At 48.6% G+C, this 16,973-nt stretch overlaps 5 protein-coding genes across 5 annotated transcripts; 3 read left to right on the top strand and 2 right to left on the bottom strand.

The window, feature by feature from the left end:
- Positions 1-680: 680 nt before the first annotated feature.
- L228DRAFT_237301 (alpha/beta-hydrolase) lies at positions 681-2,326 on the top strand (the record flags this gene model as incomplete). The annotated part of the gene is made up of 3 exons (XM_018330916.1): positions 681-759; positions 1,340-1,505; positions 1,666-2,326. The coding sequence occupies 3 exons, from the start codon at positions 681-683 to the stop codon at positions 2,324-2,326; spliced, it is 906 nt and encodes a 301-aa protein (XP_018189917.1).
- A 388-nt stretch (positions 2,327-2,714) lies between these two features.
- Positions 2,715-8,959, bottom strand: L228DRAFT_259591 (hypothetical protein). Its single transcript, XM_018334178.1, has 6 exons — positions 8,469-8,959; positions 4,571-8,409; positions 4,028-4,510; positions 3,884-3,962; positions 3,524-3,826; positions 2,715-3,450 (listed from the first exon to the last, which is right to left on the bottom strand). The coding sequence occupies exons 1-6, from the start codon at positions 8,914-8,916 to the stop codon at positions 3,134-3,136; spliced, it is 5,469 nt and encodes a 1,822-aa protein (XP_018189916.1). The 5' UTR covers positions 8,917-8,959; the 3' UTR covers positions 2,715-3,133.
- Positions 8,960-9,470: 511 nt separating this feature from the next.
- On the top strand, positions 9,471-11,146 carry L228DRAFT_266703 (putative tyrosine decarboxylase; the record flags this gene model as incomplete). The annotated part of the gene is made up of 3 exons (XM_018334896.1): positions 9,471-10,308; positions 10,379-10,497; positions 10,580-11,146. The coding sequence occupies 3 exons, from the start codon at positions 9,471-9,473 to the stop codon at positions 11,144-11,146; spliced, it is 1,524 nt and encodes a 507-aa protein (XP_018189915.1).
- Positions 11,147-11,803: 657 nt separating this feature from the next.
- L228DRAFT_281441 (galactose oxidase) lies at positions 11,804-14,295 on the bottom strand. Its single transcript, XM_018335887.1, has 2 exons — positions 14,031-14,295; positions 11,804-13,848 (listed from the first exon to the last, which is right to left on the bottom strand). The coding sequence occupies exons 1-2, from the start codon at positions 14,202-14,204 to the stop codon at positions 11,935-11,937; spliced, it is 2,088 nt and encodes a 695-aa protein (XP_018189914.1). The 5' UTR covers positions 14,205-14,295; the 3' UTR covers positions 11,804-11,934.
- Positions 14,296-14,463: 168 nt separating this feature from the next.
- L228DRAFT_245281 (alpha/beta-hydrolase) lies at positions 14,464-16,793 on the top strand. The gene is made up of 13 exons (XM_018332123.1): positions 14,464-14,578; positions 14,636-14,785; positions 14,857-14,871; positions 14,933-15,009; positions 15,088-15,211; positions 15,262-15,382; positions 15,435-15,454; positions 15,509-15,574; positions 15,628-15,795; positions 15,851-15,871; positions 15,921-16,059; positions 16,111-16,210; positions 16,270-16,793. Exons 1-13 carry the CDS (start codon positions 14,530-14,532, stop codon positions 16,579-16,581), a joined length of 1,362 nt encoding a protein of 453 aa, XP_018189913.1. The 5' UTR covers positions 14,464-14,529; the 3' UTR covers positions 16,582-16,793.
- Positions 16,794-16,973: the final 180 nt, after the last annotated feature.

Here is a 16,973-nt window from a genome sequence, read left to right as displayed (position 1 = left end):
TGCACTTGGCTTCTTTCCTTTTTTCCTCTTTTGGCAGTCCAATCAGCACGAATGGCTTGGTTTTCCCTTTCTTTAGCGCTAGCTTGAGCTTGCTGCAAGACTCTTCAAATGTCACGGCAAATGTTCTTCGCATCTTCTGCCTCGAGGCTTAGCGCCGCCCTCATGGTTCGAGATCTGATTCCTTGAAGTGGACATGTCAGAAGCTAGGGCCGTTTCCAAATCAAACCCTTGCTAAGCCAGCGGCATGGCTTGACGGGACGGCAAATAATTATATCTCGGCCTCGGGTCCAGCCGCTAGGCTCACTCAATCGGGCAGATGTGGATATGTGAGGAGATGAGGAAATGAGGAGTCAAATGCCAAATGCTCTTTGCTGAGAGCACCCCGCCTCGGGAGACGATGAGGAGGCGGATGGCCGGAAAAAGGCAGCGAGACATGATGCGGATATAAAGCTAGCATGGCAGCCTTTGCGGTAGGAATTTCGTTTTGACTGAGCCCAGCAGCGATCTCAAGCACTCCTGTGCAAAATATCGGTATTGCGCAGGCAGCTTTGCTGTGCCTATTTCTTGTGGAAATAGTTGAGTTGCTTGCTCTATTTGACGTCTTGTCAATCTTTCCAGTTGCTGTCGCAGTCCTCTGCCTTTACTGCTCCCCTTGGAAACATACAACCGTTTGTTTCAATATGGTTTCGTGGAATTTGCTGTCCATTGCGCTTGCAATTGGCGTCGTCTCAGTTCAAGCCGCACCATTGGAAACTCGCTGTAAGCAATAGATTCCCTTATCCTCTCCTTTCTTTCTTCCTATTCCTTAGGATGTATGTTTGATTAGTTTCATTTGATATGGCGTCAACGATAGCATCAACTTTTTTCTTTTTTTCTTTTTTTATTCTTTTATTCTTTTATTCGTTTTTTTTTTTTTTTTCGGATCGATTCAACTCACAAATATATCAATCCCATCTTTGCTGCATCACACCTCTTTTTCGATTTCTTGTCTTTGCTTATTCTGTGATTTTCGAATGGACGAATGCCCTCCAAAACCAATTGTCCCTTCATATTTGTCTCTCTATCATTCTTATTTCTTGCTATAAGGGACGTTTTGCCATGGACTTATTACTGCGCCAGTCTCCCTCTGACGTCAATTCGCCTTGCTCTCCCTCCCTCTCTCTCTCTCTCTCATTGCTTTTTCATTGATCTACTCTTAACTCTCTATCCGACATTGATAATACTCCGATCACCTCTTTTTCCTCTGCCCATTGCTGAAACCCCCTGATTCCGTCTCAATTCGAAGAGAGCTCTACCGCTCATTGAACGAGACAGATTAACTAACCAGACCGCTTAACAGCAATCAGCCAAGACCTCTTCAACAAATTTAACCTGTTTGAGCAATACGCCGCCGCGGCGTACTGTGCCAACAACAACAACTCTCCCGGCAACAAAGTCACTTGTCCGCCGGGCAACTGTCCCCTCGTAGAGGCATCCAATACCGTTACCTCTCTTGAGTTTCAAAAGTACCCCTCCTCCTCTTCTTTTGTCCCACTCTCTCCCACCTCTTTCCCTCTACCCCTCTTTCTCCCACTCTTCAACTTTTCTTATCCTTCCGCCTTTTTGTCCCTCCCTCTCTTTTCCCTCCCCCACCCGCCTTTCTATCCCACCCTAACACACATCCAGCTCCCTCCTAACAGACGTAACCGGCTTCGTCGCCATCGACTCCACGCACTCCCTCATCGTCGTCTCCTTCCGCGGGTCCAACTCCATCCGGAACTTCCTCGCGGACGCCGACTTCCCGCTCGTCACCACCGACATCTGCGCCGGCTGCTCCGCGGACCAAGGCTTCTGGACATCCTGGGTCGAAGCGCGGTCTGGCGTCCTCGCGGCAGTCGAGGCCGCCGCTTCCGCACACCCGTCCTACCAAGTCGTCGTCACGGGCCATAGCCTGGGCGGCGCGATTGCAGACTTCGCCGCCGCCGAGCTGCGCAAAGCCGGGTACAACGCGGCACTATACACGTTCGGCTCGCCGCGGATCGCGCCCGCGCCGCTGAGCGACTATATCACGAATAACCCCGGCGCGGGCAATTACAGGGTAACGCACTACGACGATCCGGTGCCCCGCCTGCCGCCGCTCCTGCTGGGCTTTGTGCATATCAGTCCCGAGTATTGGATAACCACGGGGAACGAGGTGCCCGTGACGCCCGGCGTGATTGAGGTCTTGACGGGCGATGTGAATCTTAGTGGAAATACGGGCGAGCCGCCGGGGCTGGATCTCGATGCGCATAGTTGGTATTTTGGTAATATTAGTGCGTGTGGAAACTTTGAGATTTATAGGGAGTAGAGTGCGGGGGAAGGGGGAAGGGAAGGAAAGGGAGGGGGAAGGATGGGGAGGGGGAGGGAAGGAAAGGGTTTCTATGTGTTTTGGATGTGCATATCTTTCTGACGACCGGGAGTCGTGATAATGAACCTGTATATATCTCTTTTGATTGAAAAGAGAAAAAAGAAAAATAATAGTAAATAAATGCATGATGCTTGTTTGACGCAACTAGGCACGAAAAGATGGCGATAGTGAAAATGATAGTCCTATAATCTAAAGATGTCATGACGTTGCGTTGGAGTCTTGCGGATGAAGAGATAAAAGTGGTTCTGTCATGACATGACTTATACAACGTACTAGTTCAAAAGAGAGATGGCAGCAAAGGAAATGAAAAATGCCAACGAAAAGGTAAGCGCCAGAGCCGATATACAATGTGAGGATGCCAACACCGATTCTACCGACCAGAAAGAAAGAAAAAAAAAAACAGAACTCATCCTAAGATAAAACAGGCTAGCAACAAGCTGAAAGAAGACCCCCTCATATATCTGCCCTCAGGGAGTATCAGCGCGAGGACAAATCATCTAGAGGCGAGACCATAGAGAGTAAATATTTGTCGCCTTGCAAGCGCCGGTTCCGTGTTTCTCTTGTGTCCCCTTGCATATTACACTACAACGCCGTCCCAAACGCCATATGATATCATGCAGATTGATGAAAAGTAAATAGAAAAAGACAAGGCCATCAAGAAAGAGAAGAATGCTTGGGAAAGATATTCGCTCATGCAGATTTAAAAAACAATTCAAAGAGAACACAATCATACGACGGGCGAGATAGCTAAATCGGCATCATGCCGATTCCTCGACCGCCAGTCAGAGTAGCTTGTCGACCGCCACTTTGTTTGGAGCTCGAGGCGCTTGCTGATTTGCCGCCGCTTGTTCTCGAGCCTGTTGACCGTTTTGTCACTCTACTTTGGCTTTGGCTCTTATTTCCGCTACCTCCAGCTCGGGAGGAGCCTCTCTTCCCGCCGGAGCCCGTTCCACTTTTTGATCGGCTCCGGCTATTTACTTTGTCGCTAAAAGCTCGAGAGGGTCCAGAGGTTTGACCCGCGGGCTCGGAGCGGGAAGTTTGAGCGGGTGGCTCTAATTGAGTGACTGTATTCAGAGAAGGAAGTCAGCAACGGTGTCAGACTTTAGGAAAGGCTTTGAAGATTGCACTCAAACGTACACTGGGCATTAAAAGCATCAACTTCGGGCACGGATTGAAAATATGAACTGCGTTGCTCTTGCGATGGATCGAGATCACCGAATTCGTCGACCTCTCCAAAGGCGCCAGCAGCAAAGCCGTCCCCCTCGTCGCTGCTGATATCAATTACATTGGCCTGGTTTGGATCTGCCGTGCGGTCCTCGTTCTCTCGCATCAGCGTCGTATATCGGTTCTCGGCGCTCGAGACCAGCTTCAAGAATGTTTCCCCGTAGAACCTGACCTTTTCCGGGTCAATGCCCGGAATTTCAAGCAGTTCTTCCTTATCTGTAGGACACAGAGTCAGTTTATGTAAATTCAGAGGCCCTTACATCAAGTACATACTTTTGGGGAAATTGATTGCCATTTCTCGCAATATGGTGTCGCTAAATGGTTGAGAGCGAAGTCCTTTGTCCACAATAATCTATAGAGTCATGCGTGTGAGAATCTATATCCCAACATTTTATATTGTCGTGATATTTTACTCACCTTATTACTGACCAATTTTGCATGGTGCATAAAATCTTCGAGCACGAGCACATGCATGGCGTTGAGACTGGTAAGCTTTTCATCGGTGGTGATAGGCGGTCCAAGTTCCTTGTTCGGCGCTTTCCTTGATCTCCCAGCAATACGAATTGGCTCGAATCCATCATCGCTATCGGTGCTCTCGGCGCCTCCAGGATCATTATCAGAGACCACAAACTCATCACGCGCATAGCCGTTACGGTGGAGTTGGGCATCACCTTTCTCTTCGTAACGGTATTGCTTGACTTTTCGCCGGGATGCGGCTTGCTGTATCGGAGAAGACACATTTGTTGATTGGGGATACTCATGACGTGATGCTTCCACCCCAGTATTTTTCTTGGTGGTCCTAGTTGAATTCGATGATTCTTTCGTTTTGCGAGGGGACACGCGAACTTGAATTTTAACTCGCCTTCTTCCCGTCATGAAATCCATATAATTTCCTCCAGGCTATTTGCATGATTCGTGAGCACATTCCTTGCATACTCAAGAGGAATCAGATAAGCTTACCTGTATATACTGCGTCGCAAACTTCTTTCTGTTCATCACGTTCACCTCCTCTAGCGCACCTTCGCTCAATAAACGATAAAACAGACGTTCAGCTTCGCCCCGTTCCAACTTCGAACCTGCTCCATACTCAGGAAACCTTGACTGCGCAGAGCCCAAGATCTTTTTAGTTTTGCTGCCACGAAATACGTCCACACATTGTAATAGTGTGACTCTTTGCCGGCCAAATCGGCGCACCAACTTCAGTGCTTTTGAAGCATATTCAGTGTAGTCATGAGTCTCAAAAACGCTCTTGGAATTGCAGTTGTCACATCCATTGTGACAGTCTTCCTTCCTGAATGACTCATTAAAGTAGGCCAAGACCTGTACGCGGCGGCAATCAGACTTGTTCTCGCAAAATTGAACGACATTGCGGAGCATTTTGTGTTGGCGCTCCTTTTGTTCCTCGCTTCCATCTCCATCATCAATCATTTTTCTAATCCCCATCGTATCCTGATACCCGTAATACAGATAGCAGCCCGAGCGCTTCCCATCTCGACCAGCACGGCCCGTTTCCTGATAATATCCCTCGAGACTCTTGGGAATGGTATGATGAATGACAAAACGAACGTCGGGCTTATCAATTCCCATTCCGAATGCAATTGTGGCAACGATAACATCGTACTCTCCATTCTGCCATTGCTTTTGTATTTCTGTTCGCTCGCTATTTTCCATTCCCGCATGATAATGGCAAGCCTTAACACCATACTCCTGGCACAGTTTAGCCGCAATCCTTTCGCAATTCTTCCGTGAAAGACAATAAATGATTCCAGACTGCCCCTGGTAGTTCTGAATTGTTTCGGCAATGCTGTCAAGTACTTCGGTTGCTTTCGCTTTCGGTCGCACCTCATAGGTCAGGTTCGGTCGGTTGAAGCTTTGCGTGAACACTTCGCATCCGTCCATCCCAAGATTGTGGATAACGTCTACCTTGACATTTTCCGTAGCAGTCGCCGTCAGAGCCATCACTGGCACCTCAGGGAAGTCCAATCGGACTTCTCCCAGCAACTTGTAGTCTGGACGAAAATCATGGCCCCATTGGCTCACGCAATGTGCTTCATCAATGACGAAACGAGCTAGTTTTTTTCGGTTGTAAAGACTTCTGAAGGCATTTGTCATAGCTTGGCTCTTGCTCAGCATTTCCGGCGTCACATAGAGCAACTGTATGAACTGCTCAACATTCGGTTCCCGGAGGGTTTCTTGAATCAGCCTGCGACGCTGAGCACTGACCTCACCGTTGATGAAAAACGCCTGGATCTTTAGCTTCTGGAGATGCTCAACTTGATCCTGCATGAGACTGAGAAGAGGCGATATCACAACAGTCACTCCACGAGTCCGGCCTGACTTGACAATGGAGGGTAGCTGATAGCATAGCGACTTGCCGCCTCCAGTTGGCATGAGGACAAACACATCCCTCCCACCAAGCGTTGCATTGATTGCCTCAAGCTGATTGTGTCGAAAACCTCGCAAATGGAAGCGTTCCTTCATTGCTGCTTTGACCTCTTTGGACCACGGGTGCTGCATCATGTCAGGGGTGCTTGCACTCTCGCAAGTCTGGCTCACTTCACGGCGCCTTTCAGTGTCCTTGCCTTTCCTCGGCGTCTTTATGTTGCCGGATGTTTCTGCCAGTGCTTGACGTGAGGTGAAAGAATCTTGATCCCTCGATTGGAACGAGTGCTCATATTCCAAATTTTCGGCAACCTCCAACATGTCATTATCATCATCATGACAAAACTCATCATCCTCCATCCTGTCAAACGCCGAAGGACCCATATTCCTACTAAAGAGAGCTTCTTCGTCGTCCTGAAAAACAGCATCATCAAATTCATACTCATCGTTCGCCGCCTTTCCGGGAATAGTCTGGCCCAGCTGGGTAGTAGTTAGGGATCCATTACTGGCATGGAAATGAGACCCTCCTGCTCTTCTCATGTCATCTCTGAAACTAGGCTTGGGCAACATAGCCTCCTCCTCCTCGTCATTCCAATCATCACCGCCCAAGCTAGCTGATATTCCTCTGGCAGTTGGCATTGCGGGAATTTGGCCTGCGCTCGGCTTCTCTCGTACTATTGGACGAGAACCTAAAATGTTGTTTGACGTGACGCTTGGCGCTCCTACTCGCTGTGATACTGACAGCTCGTTCGAGACTGGCACTTGGGTCTGATGAACAAGCTGTGTTTGTATAAATCCTTCGTTGGGATTGGAAAGCGGTGTTGTCTGAAAAGTTTGGGAAGGGGCTTGCGTGGATTGCACCATGACGCTTCCTCGCAAATCCTGCTCCTCTCGCGGTTGTGTTGCTCGGTCCGAGCCGCAACTGGTGAATGAGGCTTGTTTCAGAAGCCAAAAAACCTTTGCGTCAAGCCTTTTGAGCGTTTGTGTTGCTGAGCGACTCTCTTCGAGAACTCCTTGATATTCTGATGTTTCTAGTCCTTCCTCAAGCGCTTCAATGACCCTGGCTTTAAGTTTCTCCTTCTTCTCCAACAAGGATATATACTCATTCCTGACTTCCAGCAATTCCTTGAGTGACTGACTTTTGCTCCTCAGATATTTCCCCTGTTCCGTAAGTTGGACCGGCGCTTCGGCGCCTTCTTCGGACAAATATTGAAAAATTGCTTCAGAGTTTGCACGAAGCTCCCATTGGGTTTTACTGAGAACCTCTTCGACTTTTGTCGCCGGAACCTTGAGAAATCGTTGAACGGAAGCTCTCTCTTCTTCAGATATTGGGGCAGAGGAAACACAATTGGACTGAGCGCTGGAAGGCTGGACCATCTTTGCCTTCGTAGGCGAATCCTCATAAAACGGCGAAGGGCCGTTACTGTCTTCTATTGGAGCAACTGGATCGTTGCGCGTTGACTTTCTGGGTGATCCCTTCACATGAGTGTTTCCAAGCTCCCCAATAGTTGCGATTTGACTTTCATTTTTGGATTGGGACCACTGCTTTCGACGGTCAGCATCCGTAGTCGTATGCCGTGGTTTCTCCGGCGAAGTTAAACGTGACGCGATCTCGTGTTTATCATCTACTTCCATATCATCCCTTGCAAGTTCGTCCTCTTCATCCTCAGAGTCCTCGATCACTGGCTTCAGGCGCCTTTTTGTTCCGGCATTAATCCTAGGAGCAGTTTGCGGCATACGTATCGAAGTTGGTGGGTCTGAGGCCTCAGGATCTTCTTGTGACATCCTAGAGCGACTGTGCGTTGGTTGGTGTTGTTTAGCTGGTGATCTTGTTGAAGGCATTTCCGATATACTAGTCACCTTCGAACTTGGCGAAGGAGAAATCGAGCTGAGTGATTTTCGTTTTCTTTTCCCGATTGCCGTATCATCGTGCATTTCCTTCCCAGATTCGCCTTTACCCCAAGTTCTCGAGGAATCGGAGTCTCTAGGCAGACCCGTTGAATCAGACGCGTTTCGAGACGGGGATCGTGGAGGATTTTCTGAGAATGTTTGTGGTGCTTCTTCTGGAAATGCCTCTATGGCTATGAACCCCGCTGAGGGTTCGCGCGAGGTAGATCTTCGATCTGTATCGTTCTCGAATTCCTCGCTCTTCCTCTTTGTTCCTCTTTTGACCAAAGGCTCCTGTCTCGAAGCGGAGTCTTCTCTCCATATCGCCCTAGACTCCCCAAAAGCTTCAACTGTATCTGAAGAAGCGGTTTGCGTATCAGCATCGCCCGTAAGATCAATTGAGTCCACATAGAACGCTGCTGAATGTGCGGACGAGAGACTCGGGGTGAGCAATTGATGGTTGGACCGAGAATCCACTGGTTTGGCATTAAGAGATGAGACTGATTTTGACGCTCGATTAGAAGGTGTTCCTTAGGCTCTTGTTTAGTATTACGGTGTCCATTCTGATACAGTGGCATCCATTACTCACCCTCGATATATTGGTGAAAGTCCGGTTTTCCAGAGAGAGTACTTCTCGTAGGAGCTGCGTGGGCCGGCGAGAGTATTCGACTAACAAGACGGGGCTTAGTAGAAGAGTTCGGAGCGGAACGAAGTCGAGCCATGTTAGCAGAGTTGCGAGCACCAATAGATATTTCCTCCGCGTTTATCGGTGGTGGGAAACGCGAGGTTTCTCGTGATTGCGGGGGCGTGAGTCCTGCTTCAGGTCCAGCATCAAACGCGTCGAGATCCAAAAAGTCATCTTTCGTGTTTGTTTGCTCTAGTCGCGGATAAAACAGGGTCTCTTCAAGTACAATTGGCTCTGCGATGTCTGTCGAGATCGAGTCTATCAAAGGCGGAAGCGGTCCGATTTGGGGCGGCAGGTATGGTTTTGCCCCCAGCAACCAAGAAATGTGCTCCCGTAAATTATTCTTCGTCATTAAGTCGTACCATGGCCGGGTGTAAGCGGTGATAAAATATCGATCATATCTTCAATGTTAGTCGCGATGCTGCGTGATCATTATCATTCGCCTAACGCGTCGTCCATCGCGGATAAATTGAGAGGTTCATGGTGGTGAGTCGCGGTATCACGTGATGTTAGGATGATCCCGACGTTTAGCCGCCGACAACCTCACGCCCTATGACAAACGTGGGACGGACTCAACATCATCTTTGACAACAGCGTCCGTTTATACCGTATTTTCTATTTTTTTCTGCGTGCACTATAGATAGCTCCATAATATCTTTCACAAATCCTTCATTAGATTTTTCCTTTGAATTTTCTTTATTTTACGGAGTAAATTCTGTTTAATTTATTCTTGAAGTATTGTCAGCATTTTCCCATTCATATTTGCTGATTATAGGGTTGCAATTCGTCAAGATGTGGGAATTGTAGAGCATTTGCAAGTCTCATTTAATACATGATATTGCTTAATCTTGCTTCTCGTTTGGAGTCGATTCCTTGATCACCAATAGCCCTCCATTTCTATTCACCATGGAAGATATCTCTGGGGAACTTTACACAGATCTTCTTCGTCATGGTGCCCATACTCGGCATGAGATTCACGGAAGGCGAGTTCTGCCTGATGGAGATCTAATGAAGCAGGCAATTGCAACATTACCCACAGCTCTCCGTGACGACGGTCTCGGGGTGGAAAGCACTTCGAAATATATACTCCAAGAACTCGTCCCTGCACTGAGCGCCAACAGCCAATCACCAAATTATTATGGTTTTGTGACAGGGGGAGTGACACCGGCAGCATTAATCGCAGACCATATTGTCACAGACTTTGACCAGAATGTACAGGTGCATCTGCCCAAGGAAACAATTGCAACGGTGGTAGAAGACACGGCTCTTCGGCTGCTCCTGCAACTATTCCATCTCGACGAAAAGACATGGGTTGGTCGGACCTTCACCACAGGAGCAACAGCAAGCAATGTGCTTGGTCTCGCCTGCGGGAGGGACTTTGTTGTGTCCCATGTCTTAAAGGGCTCTGAAATTAGCGTGGCAGAGCACGGCTTCATAGAGGTCGCCAGCCGACTGAATCGCAGAATCCAGATCCTTACAACAACTCCGCATTCTTCTCTGTCAAAGGCAGCAAGTATCGTCGGCCTCGGCCGCCTTGCTGTCAAAAACATCAGCGTCGAAGGATCCGTCGAATTCGACATGTCTAAATTGGAGACGTGTATTGCGGACCCGGAGTATATTACCATTGTCGCCATATCTTGTGGAGAAGTCAACACTGGTCATTTTGCCACGAATGGACTGCAGAATATGCAGTATATTCGTGCTCTTTGTGATAGATACGGTGCTTGGATCCATGTCGATGGCGGTACGTTATTCTCTGAGCCCTTCTGCCAAGTCTATCAAGGGATATGCTGACGCTTCCTGTTGGTTTCCAGCATTTGGTCTCTTTGGCCGAATCCTAGACTCAGTCGAGTTCGAACACGTAATGCGCGGCTGCGAGGGCCTTGAGCTGGCAGATTCTATAACTGGTGACGGACATAAACTGCTTAATGTGGTAAGCATCCTCCGCTGTGCTCTTCTTCAGACATTATTCGCTTTGATGGCCATTCACATTCCGAAAACTAATTCAATGTTAGCCTTATGACTGCGGATTCTTCTTCACTCGCCATCTTTCCCTTGCGGAGTCCGTCTTTAGAAATCCAAACGCAGCATATCTCAGCTCCAATACCGGCCCCAAGTCCCCCGACGATCCCTTCTCCAGCTCCATTCCATCTCCGCTGAACATCGGTATCGAGAACTCGAGGCGTTTCCGCGCACTCCCGGTACTTGCCACACTCCTAGCCTATGGACGGATAGGATACAAGGATATGTTGCAGCGTCAAATCCGCCTTGCCCGCGAAATTGCAGGATGGATTCACGACTCAGAGGACTATGAGCTGCTTCCTGATCAAGGCGTGCCTGTTTCAGAAACCGAGCTCTTGTCGAAGATATATATTATAGTTCTCTTCCGTGCCAAAGATCCTGAGCTAAACCGAATTCTCGTGCAGAAGATCAAGGATACGTCAAAGATGTACGTTTCTGGGACCAGCTGGGGAGGCTCGCCGGCAACTCGCATTGCTATTTCGACCTGGCGAGTGGATGTCCAACGGGACTTTGAGCTCGTGAGGAACGTTTTGGCCGATGTCTCGAGGACTCAGAGTTAGATGCTGCGAGGTTACCAAAAGGCTATGGGGAAGGGGTTGGTGGCTCTCTCCGCGGATTGCATACTAACACACGACATGGCCTCCCGGGCATCCAGGGCCAGCGGTGAATATCCAAAGCCCCCGGGGCAAACTCACCTCGGTGGTATCCTTTCCCGTACCTCCGAGGCTCCCGCTACCGAATCCATTCACTCACCTGCATCCATATATTTGATTTAATAAGTACCTTAGTTAACCGGAAGGGTCGATGGCCGAAGGGTCGATGGCCGAAGGGTTGATGGTTTCCTCAATTCCGCATGTGGTGCATCAGTATGTCCCTGAATGTTTCTATCTCGAGTTCGAATCCGGGCGGCGCAAGGGGGCACTGAGGATTAAATTCTTCTCGCTTGAGCGGGGCGTGAGGATGGGCACTGAGGATTAGTTTCCTCTGGCCCTATGCGACCTTTGCTCCATCCCTTGGTCACCGCGACAAGGCTCGAGGTAAAACGGGGTAAGAGATGTAGGTTGCCTGAACCGTCTTCTGCAAAGCCGGGGTCTCCGAACTCTTTTGCCACCCCACATCGTTCATCACTTTTTACTTTTTAATTCCTCCCGTAGGACGCTCGTGATGCTTTTTCATGGGGTTGAGAAGCAACGCATAATAGATTTGACGCTTTTTTTAAACTCCCAACTAGAAACTTGTATATACTGGACGGACCCTCAACTATTTACTATTCTTTTTGCTTCATTATGGTCTATATTCTTTTACATGAATGTAAATATTGTAACACCGGATCAAGATCCTAACCCATCTACCGGCGTCGACCAGCACCTCCTCCACCACCGCTCCCACGCTCCTCGAGAGCAACAACTTCCCCAATACCAGCCTCCTCCTGCTCATCCTCAAGGGCACGAATTTCCTCTCTGCAATCCCACCACTTTTCCTCTGCCATTTCGAAAGCCTGCTTCCTGATTTCCTTAATAGACCTCGCTTCCGGAGCAACACCTGCTTTTTCAAGCTTCGCCAACAACACGTCTTGCCACTGTGTCGATGAGCGGGCGAAGAAATCACGTAGAGACTCAAAGGGTCTTGGATACGGCAGACCGTCAGCTTGTGCAAGAGCGGACGAGGCAGTCGCATCCTCAGTTGCGTTTGCAGGGTCCTCTGATGAGGCAGCCGCCTCGGCGTCTTTGCCTTTGCTTGCTTTTGCAGCAGCGGCAGCGGTTTCTTCAGAATCAAGCGATGTCGCTCGTGTGCTGGCCTCTGCTGCTGCTGCCTCTGCCTCAGCGTCGGACTCATCGCCGCTTTCTTCTTCATCTTCATCTTCCTCCTCGCTTTCCTCGTCCTCGCTGCCCTCCCAGTTCTCCAGCTCGCGCTTGAAAAGTTCCGTAACGCCATCAAGCTTTCCAAGATCGACAGCCCACATCTCATCGAATGTATATTCCCGGTCGCCCTTTTCAAAGGTTCCGCCGAAGAGATAGAGAACGTCGTCCTGTACCGCCATTGCAGTGTTGAATCTGGGGTGGGGAAGTTCCATGAGAACGTTTTTCTGCGGCTTCGCTGGCTCATCATCCTCATCCTCGTCCGGAGTCTTGCTAATTTTGACCGATTCAGCGTCATCTATGGAAAGCTTTGCTTCCAAGGCAGCCAGGTTTCGAAGAAGCTCCTCTTCGTCGGCCTTTCCACGACCACGTCTGCCTCCCCGATCAGCGGCCTGCTGCTTCTTTGGCGGGCTACGAGGACGGCGGATTGTTAGCTGGAAGAATCGGTTTCGCTCGACGTTCCAAGCGAACAGGGTGTTGAAGAACTCGCTGTCGATGCCTTCTTCGCTTTCTTCGACATCATACACGCCGCCAAAAAGAATACCTCTGCCTTTGTGGTGGGCCATGGTGACACCCGCTCGGGGCGGGTTTGGTGGGTTAGCCGGCCGCTTGCGCCGTTCCCAGCGGATGGTCGGAGGGGCATTTGCAGGTGCGTCGGACCCAGGCTGGACAATGCGCAAGAACCAAGTGTCTTGGTGAATAACAGGTTTCAGGATAGACCGTTGCGCCATACCGCCGCCGCCTTTGGTCTGTCTTCCTGCCGTCGTATTGAGCTTTATTCGAGAATAACCGCCATAAATAACAGCGCCTTGATCGTGGGGCAGGAAGGAAAAGGATGACCTTGCATCGGGCTTTTGGGCTGCTTGGGGAAGAATAGGGTTATGCCATGTGAAGGTCGAGCAGTCATAAATCCAGAGATCATTGAGGTATTTGGTCTGCTGAGAAGTGTCCTGGAAGCCACCGAAGAGGATGATGTAGTTTTTATAGTACGTCATTCGGTGGCCGCTCCGCGCTGGCGGGCCTTTGCCTTTGGTCTCAATTCGAGTCCATTCTCGAGTTGATGGCTCTAACCTCCAGAAGTCATTGTAGTGATAGAAGGTTCCCTGCTTTGGAGAAGAGAATTCTCCGCCGAAAAGATAGATTCCTCCGGTATTGCCGCCTCGACACCAAGCGTGACCGCTTCGGGGAAGAGGACTGTTAGGACTGGTGATTTGTCGCCACTCATCCTTGTCTATTATATAGACATAGAGGTCATTGAAAAATTTTGCCAGAGCTCCATTGAAGTACTCGCCACCAAAAAGAAAGAGTTCATTACTGTTTGAAGGGGACCCGATCAGGGTAGCTGAAGATCTTGACGGGGGCGGTTCACATCCCACTTCCGTGACTTTCAGAAATTGTGCTTGCTATAGACATATCAGCAGGCTGTACAAATTTTTTGAATCAAAATTGACAGAAAAGCAAAATTTGAAAAGAATTTATACACGAAAAATCAAAACAACAGTTCAAACGAGCGATAGCAACCCATGGGGAAAACACGAGATATGCGACAATAACCCGCTTTCTTGATGGCAAGGAATCGCCTTACCTGCTCCGCATATTGTGCAAGGACAGCGTCCAGATCAACATCTTCAGCATCACTATCGTCACCCGCGGGACCCTTTTTGCTGGCCTTCTTCTCTTTCTGGGCCGCCTTTTTACTCTGCTTTTCGGCGACCCTGGCCTTTTTGTCTACCTTTGACTTTTTGTCCTTTTTACCCATAATTTGGAATTATCAGGGGCAGAATTTATTTTCCAAACAAGCAAATTGATCTATGCCCAAATTTAATCGGCTCTGTTCAGGCTGCTTCCCGTGATCATTGGAGAGAAAGAACCTTGGGGATTTTGATAGTGTCGACATTAGAGTGCACGAGTTTGCATAATTTCTATACGGAAGTTATACCCGAGATACCCGTCTAAAGTTGCTGCCGACATCACACAGTCGATTCCCCGCACTACTGACGGTACATACAAACCAACGCCAGTCCAACTGCATGTAAACAACTAGTTCCCGTCTGTGCTTCATATCGTCTCAGATCAATCCCAATATGGCATCTGCAAAGCTCTTGAGGACTTTTGGTCCATACACTGCGCCAGGTAGTTTGCGCGACCCATATCATGGTGATTTGCGCTAATGGGTGCACGTACTTTCAGGAAAGTTGAAGATTTCGGAGCTTTTCTTCAGTGTTCCTAAGGATTATGCGCGGCCTAAAGACGGCACTTTGCAGCTTTTTGCAAGAAGCGTGAGGCTTGCTGAGGTAAATGCAGATCTAAAGGACGAGAAAGAAAAGCAATTGCCATGGAGTATGATCTACCTGAACACTTTTCCTTGCATGAATCCATCTAGGTTCTCTAGCTGATGTAAACGAGTGCAGTGGTGTATTTACAAGGTAGGACAGTCCTTGAATGCAGTATGAGATGAAGATCTTTGGTAAAAGCTCATTGATCAAGGTGGCCCCGGCTTCGAATGTAGCTCCCCTCAAAACTACTATTCCTTTGTCAAGCCCATACTGGACAAAGGCTATCAGGTTCGTACGGCGAAAAGTTCAATTATGATATGTCCCCAACAAAGAGACTGACAATTTGGGATCTGTAAAAACGCGTAGATCCTGTTTCTCGACCAGCGTGGCACTGGCTTAAGCAGCCCGATAAGTGCAGCGACGCTTGCACAAAAAGGAAATGCACAAGAGCAAGCCAATTACCTAAAGTTTTTCCGGGCGGACAACATAGGTGAGGCACAACTCATTTGAGCTTCAAATGATAGCTAACAGCCCTCAAAGTTGCCGACTGTGAAGCTATTCGAGAGGTTCTCACGGCTTACTATCCAAAGGGTAAAAAGCAATGGAGTCTTATGAGTCAAAGCTTCGGAGGTTTCTGCGCCATTTGTTACCTTTCCAAATAGTAAGTTTCCTGTGGAACTGATGAACCGCCAAGATGTTGATTGATTGCATAGCCCGGCGTCTCTGAGAGAAGGTTAATTGTGACTCGTTTTATTGCTTCCGAGCATTTCTAACTTTATGCGTGCAGTTTTCACTTGCGGTGGACTTCCGCCGCTGGTCAGACAGCCGGATGACGTCTACAGACACACATATAGTATGGCGCCCTTTCTTTAACTAGTCACGGAACCTGTCATTGACACATACCAGAAAAGGTCATTCAACGCAATCAGGCATATTATAAAAAATATCCAGAAGACATCGAGAGGGTGAAAAGACTTGTGCAATACTTCGCCGATCACTCGCCAAAGCTACCTTCTGGTGGACATCTCTCTGTCTTGAGGTTTCGGCAGTTTGGTCTTGCGTTTGGCACTCATGGTAAGTCTTAAAAGAAACACAAATATAGCGTATATCATTTTCTGACGGTAAACAGGCGGCATAGATGTTGTACATGGTGAGAGCATCCATCCCTTGGGAGAAAGTCTCACTAACGAGGCCTTCAGAGATTGTGCTCCGTGCGTATTACGAGCTTGAAAATCTCGGGTTTCTGACTGTATCCACCCTGACTACGATTGACGGTTACTTCCATTTCGACCAAAATGTCTTGTATTCTATTCTCCATGAGAGCATCTACTGTCAAGGGTATGCCTTTATCATCCCGCCATTGAATTTGCTCCGCTGACGCAAAACAAGAATGGCCTCAGAGTGGTCTGCAAGCCGCATAGCTACTGAATTTCCCCAATTTCGAAGCGAAGAACTGAAAGAAGAGCCTTTCTTCTTCACAGGTGAAATGGTCAGTCAAGGGTCTCATTTGCGAAGATGAGATTACTAATATTTCATTCCAATGTATAGATCTTTCCTGGGATGTTCGATGATTATGCCCAACTGGTGCCTCTCAAGGAGGCTGCTAACCTAATTGCTGAAAAGATGGACTGGCCGTTCCTTTACGATGAGAATCAATTGCGTAAGAACACTGTACCAGTCTATGCAGTAGTCTTTGTCGATGACATGTACGTGGACTTTGATTTGTCTCGAGAAACGGCCTCCAAGATTGGCAATTGCAAGCAGTATATCACGAATGCCATCTACCACGACGGGATTAGGAGCAAGTCGGAGGATGTCATCAAGCAACTGTTCGCGCTTCGCGATGACGTCCTGGATTAAGCTACTCTGAGCAGGACGCGATAGCAAGGAGATTCCAAATTTCTCGTTGGGAAGAAAATAACCACTCTGGACAACATGCACTCATCGAGGGGCCAGCCAAGGTCTCGTATGAGAAGCAGAGAGCCCATTGTCGAGATGAAAAGGCACAATCAATGGAGCTATACAATTAATCACATAATTTAGAAAAGAATCAGATAGTGTGTAAACTAGACATTATTTTTAACTCGACCTGAACACTTTTGTAGTTAACTGTTGCGCTGTTAGTCGAACCCCGTTGTCAGACTAAAGCTCGGCAGTGTGGGTCTCTCTCCCCACAAAATGGGGCGAGCCGGTTGGCGTGGGGAAATCGGATGGGGAGAGAGTTGCCCTTCTCCGCTTTGGGGCGGCTACTC

The sequence above is a fragment of the Xylona heveae genome (genome assembly GCF_001619985.1).
Source record: "Xylona heveae TC161 unplaced genomic scaffold L228scaffold_3, whole genome shotgun sequence".
Classification (NCBI taxonomy): Eukaryota; Fungi; Ascomycota; class Xylonomycetes; order Xylonales; family Xylonaceae; genus Xylona; species Xylona heveae.
This window is presented reverse-complemented; position numbering and strand designations above follow the sequence as displayed.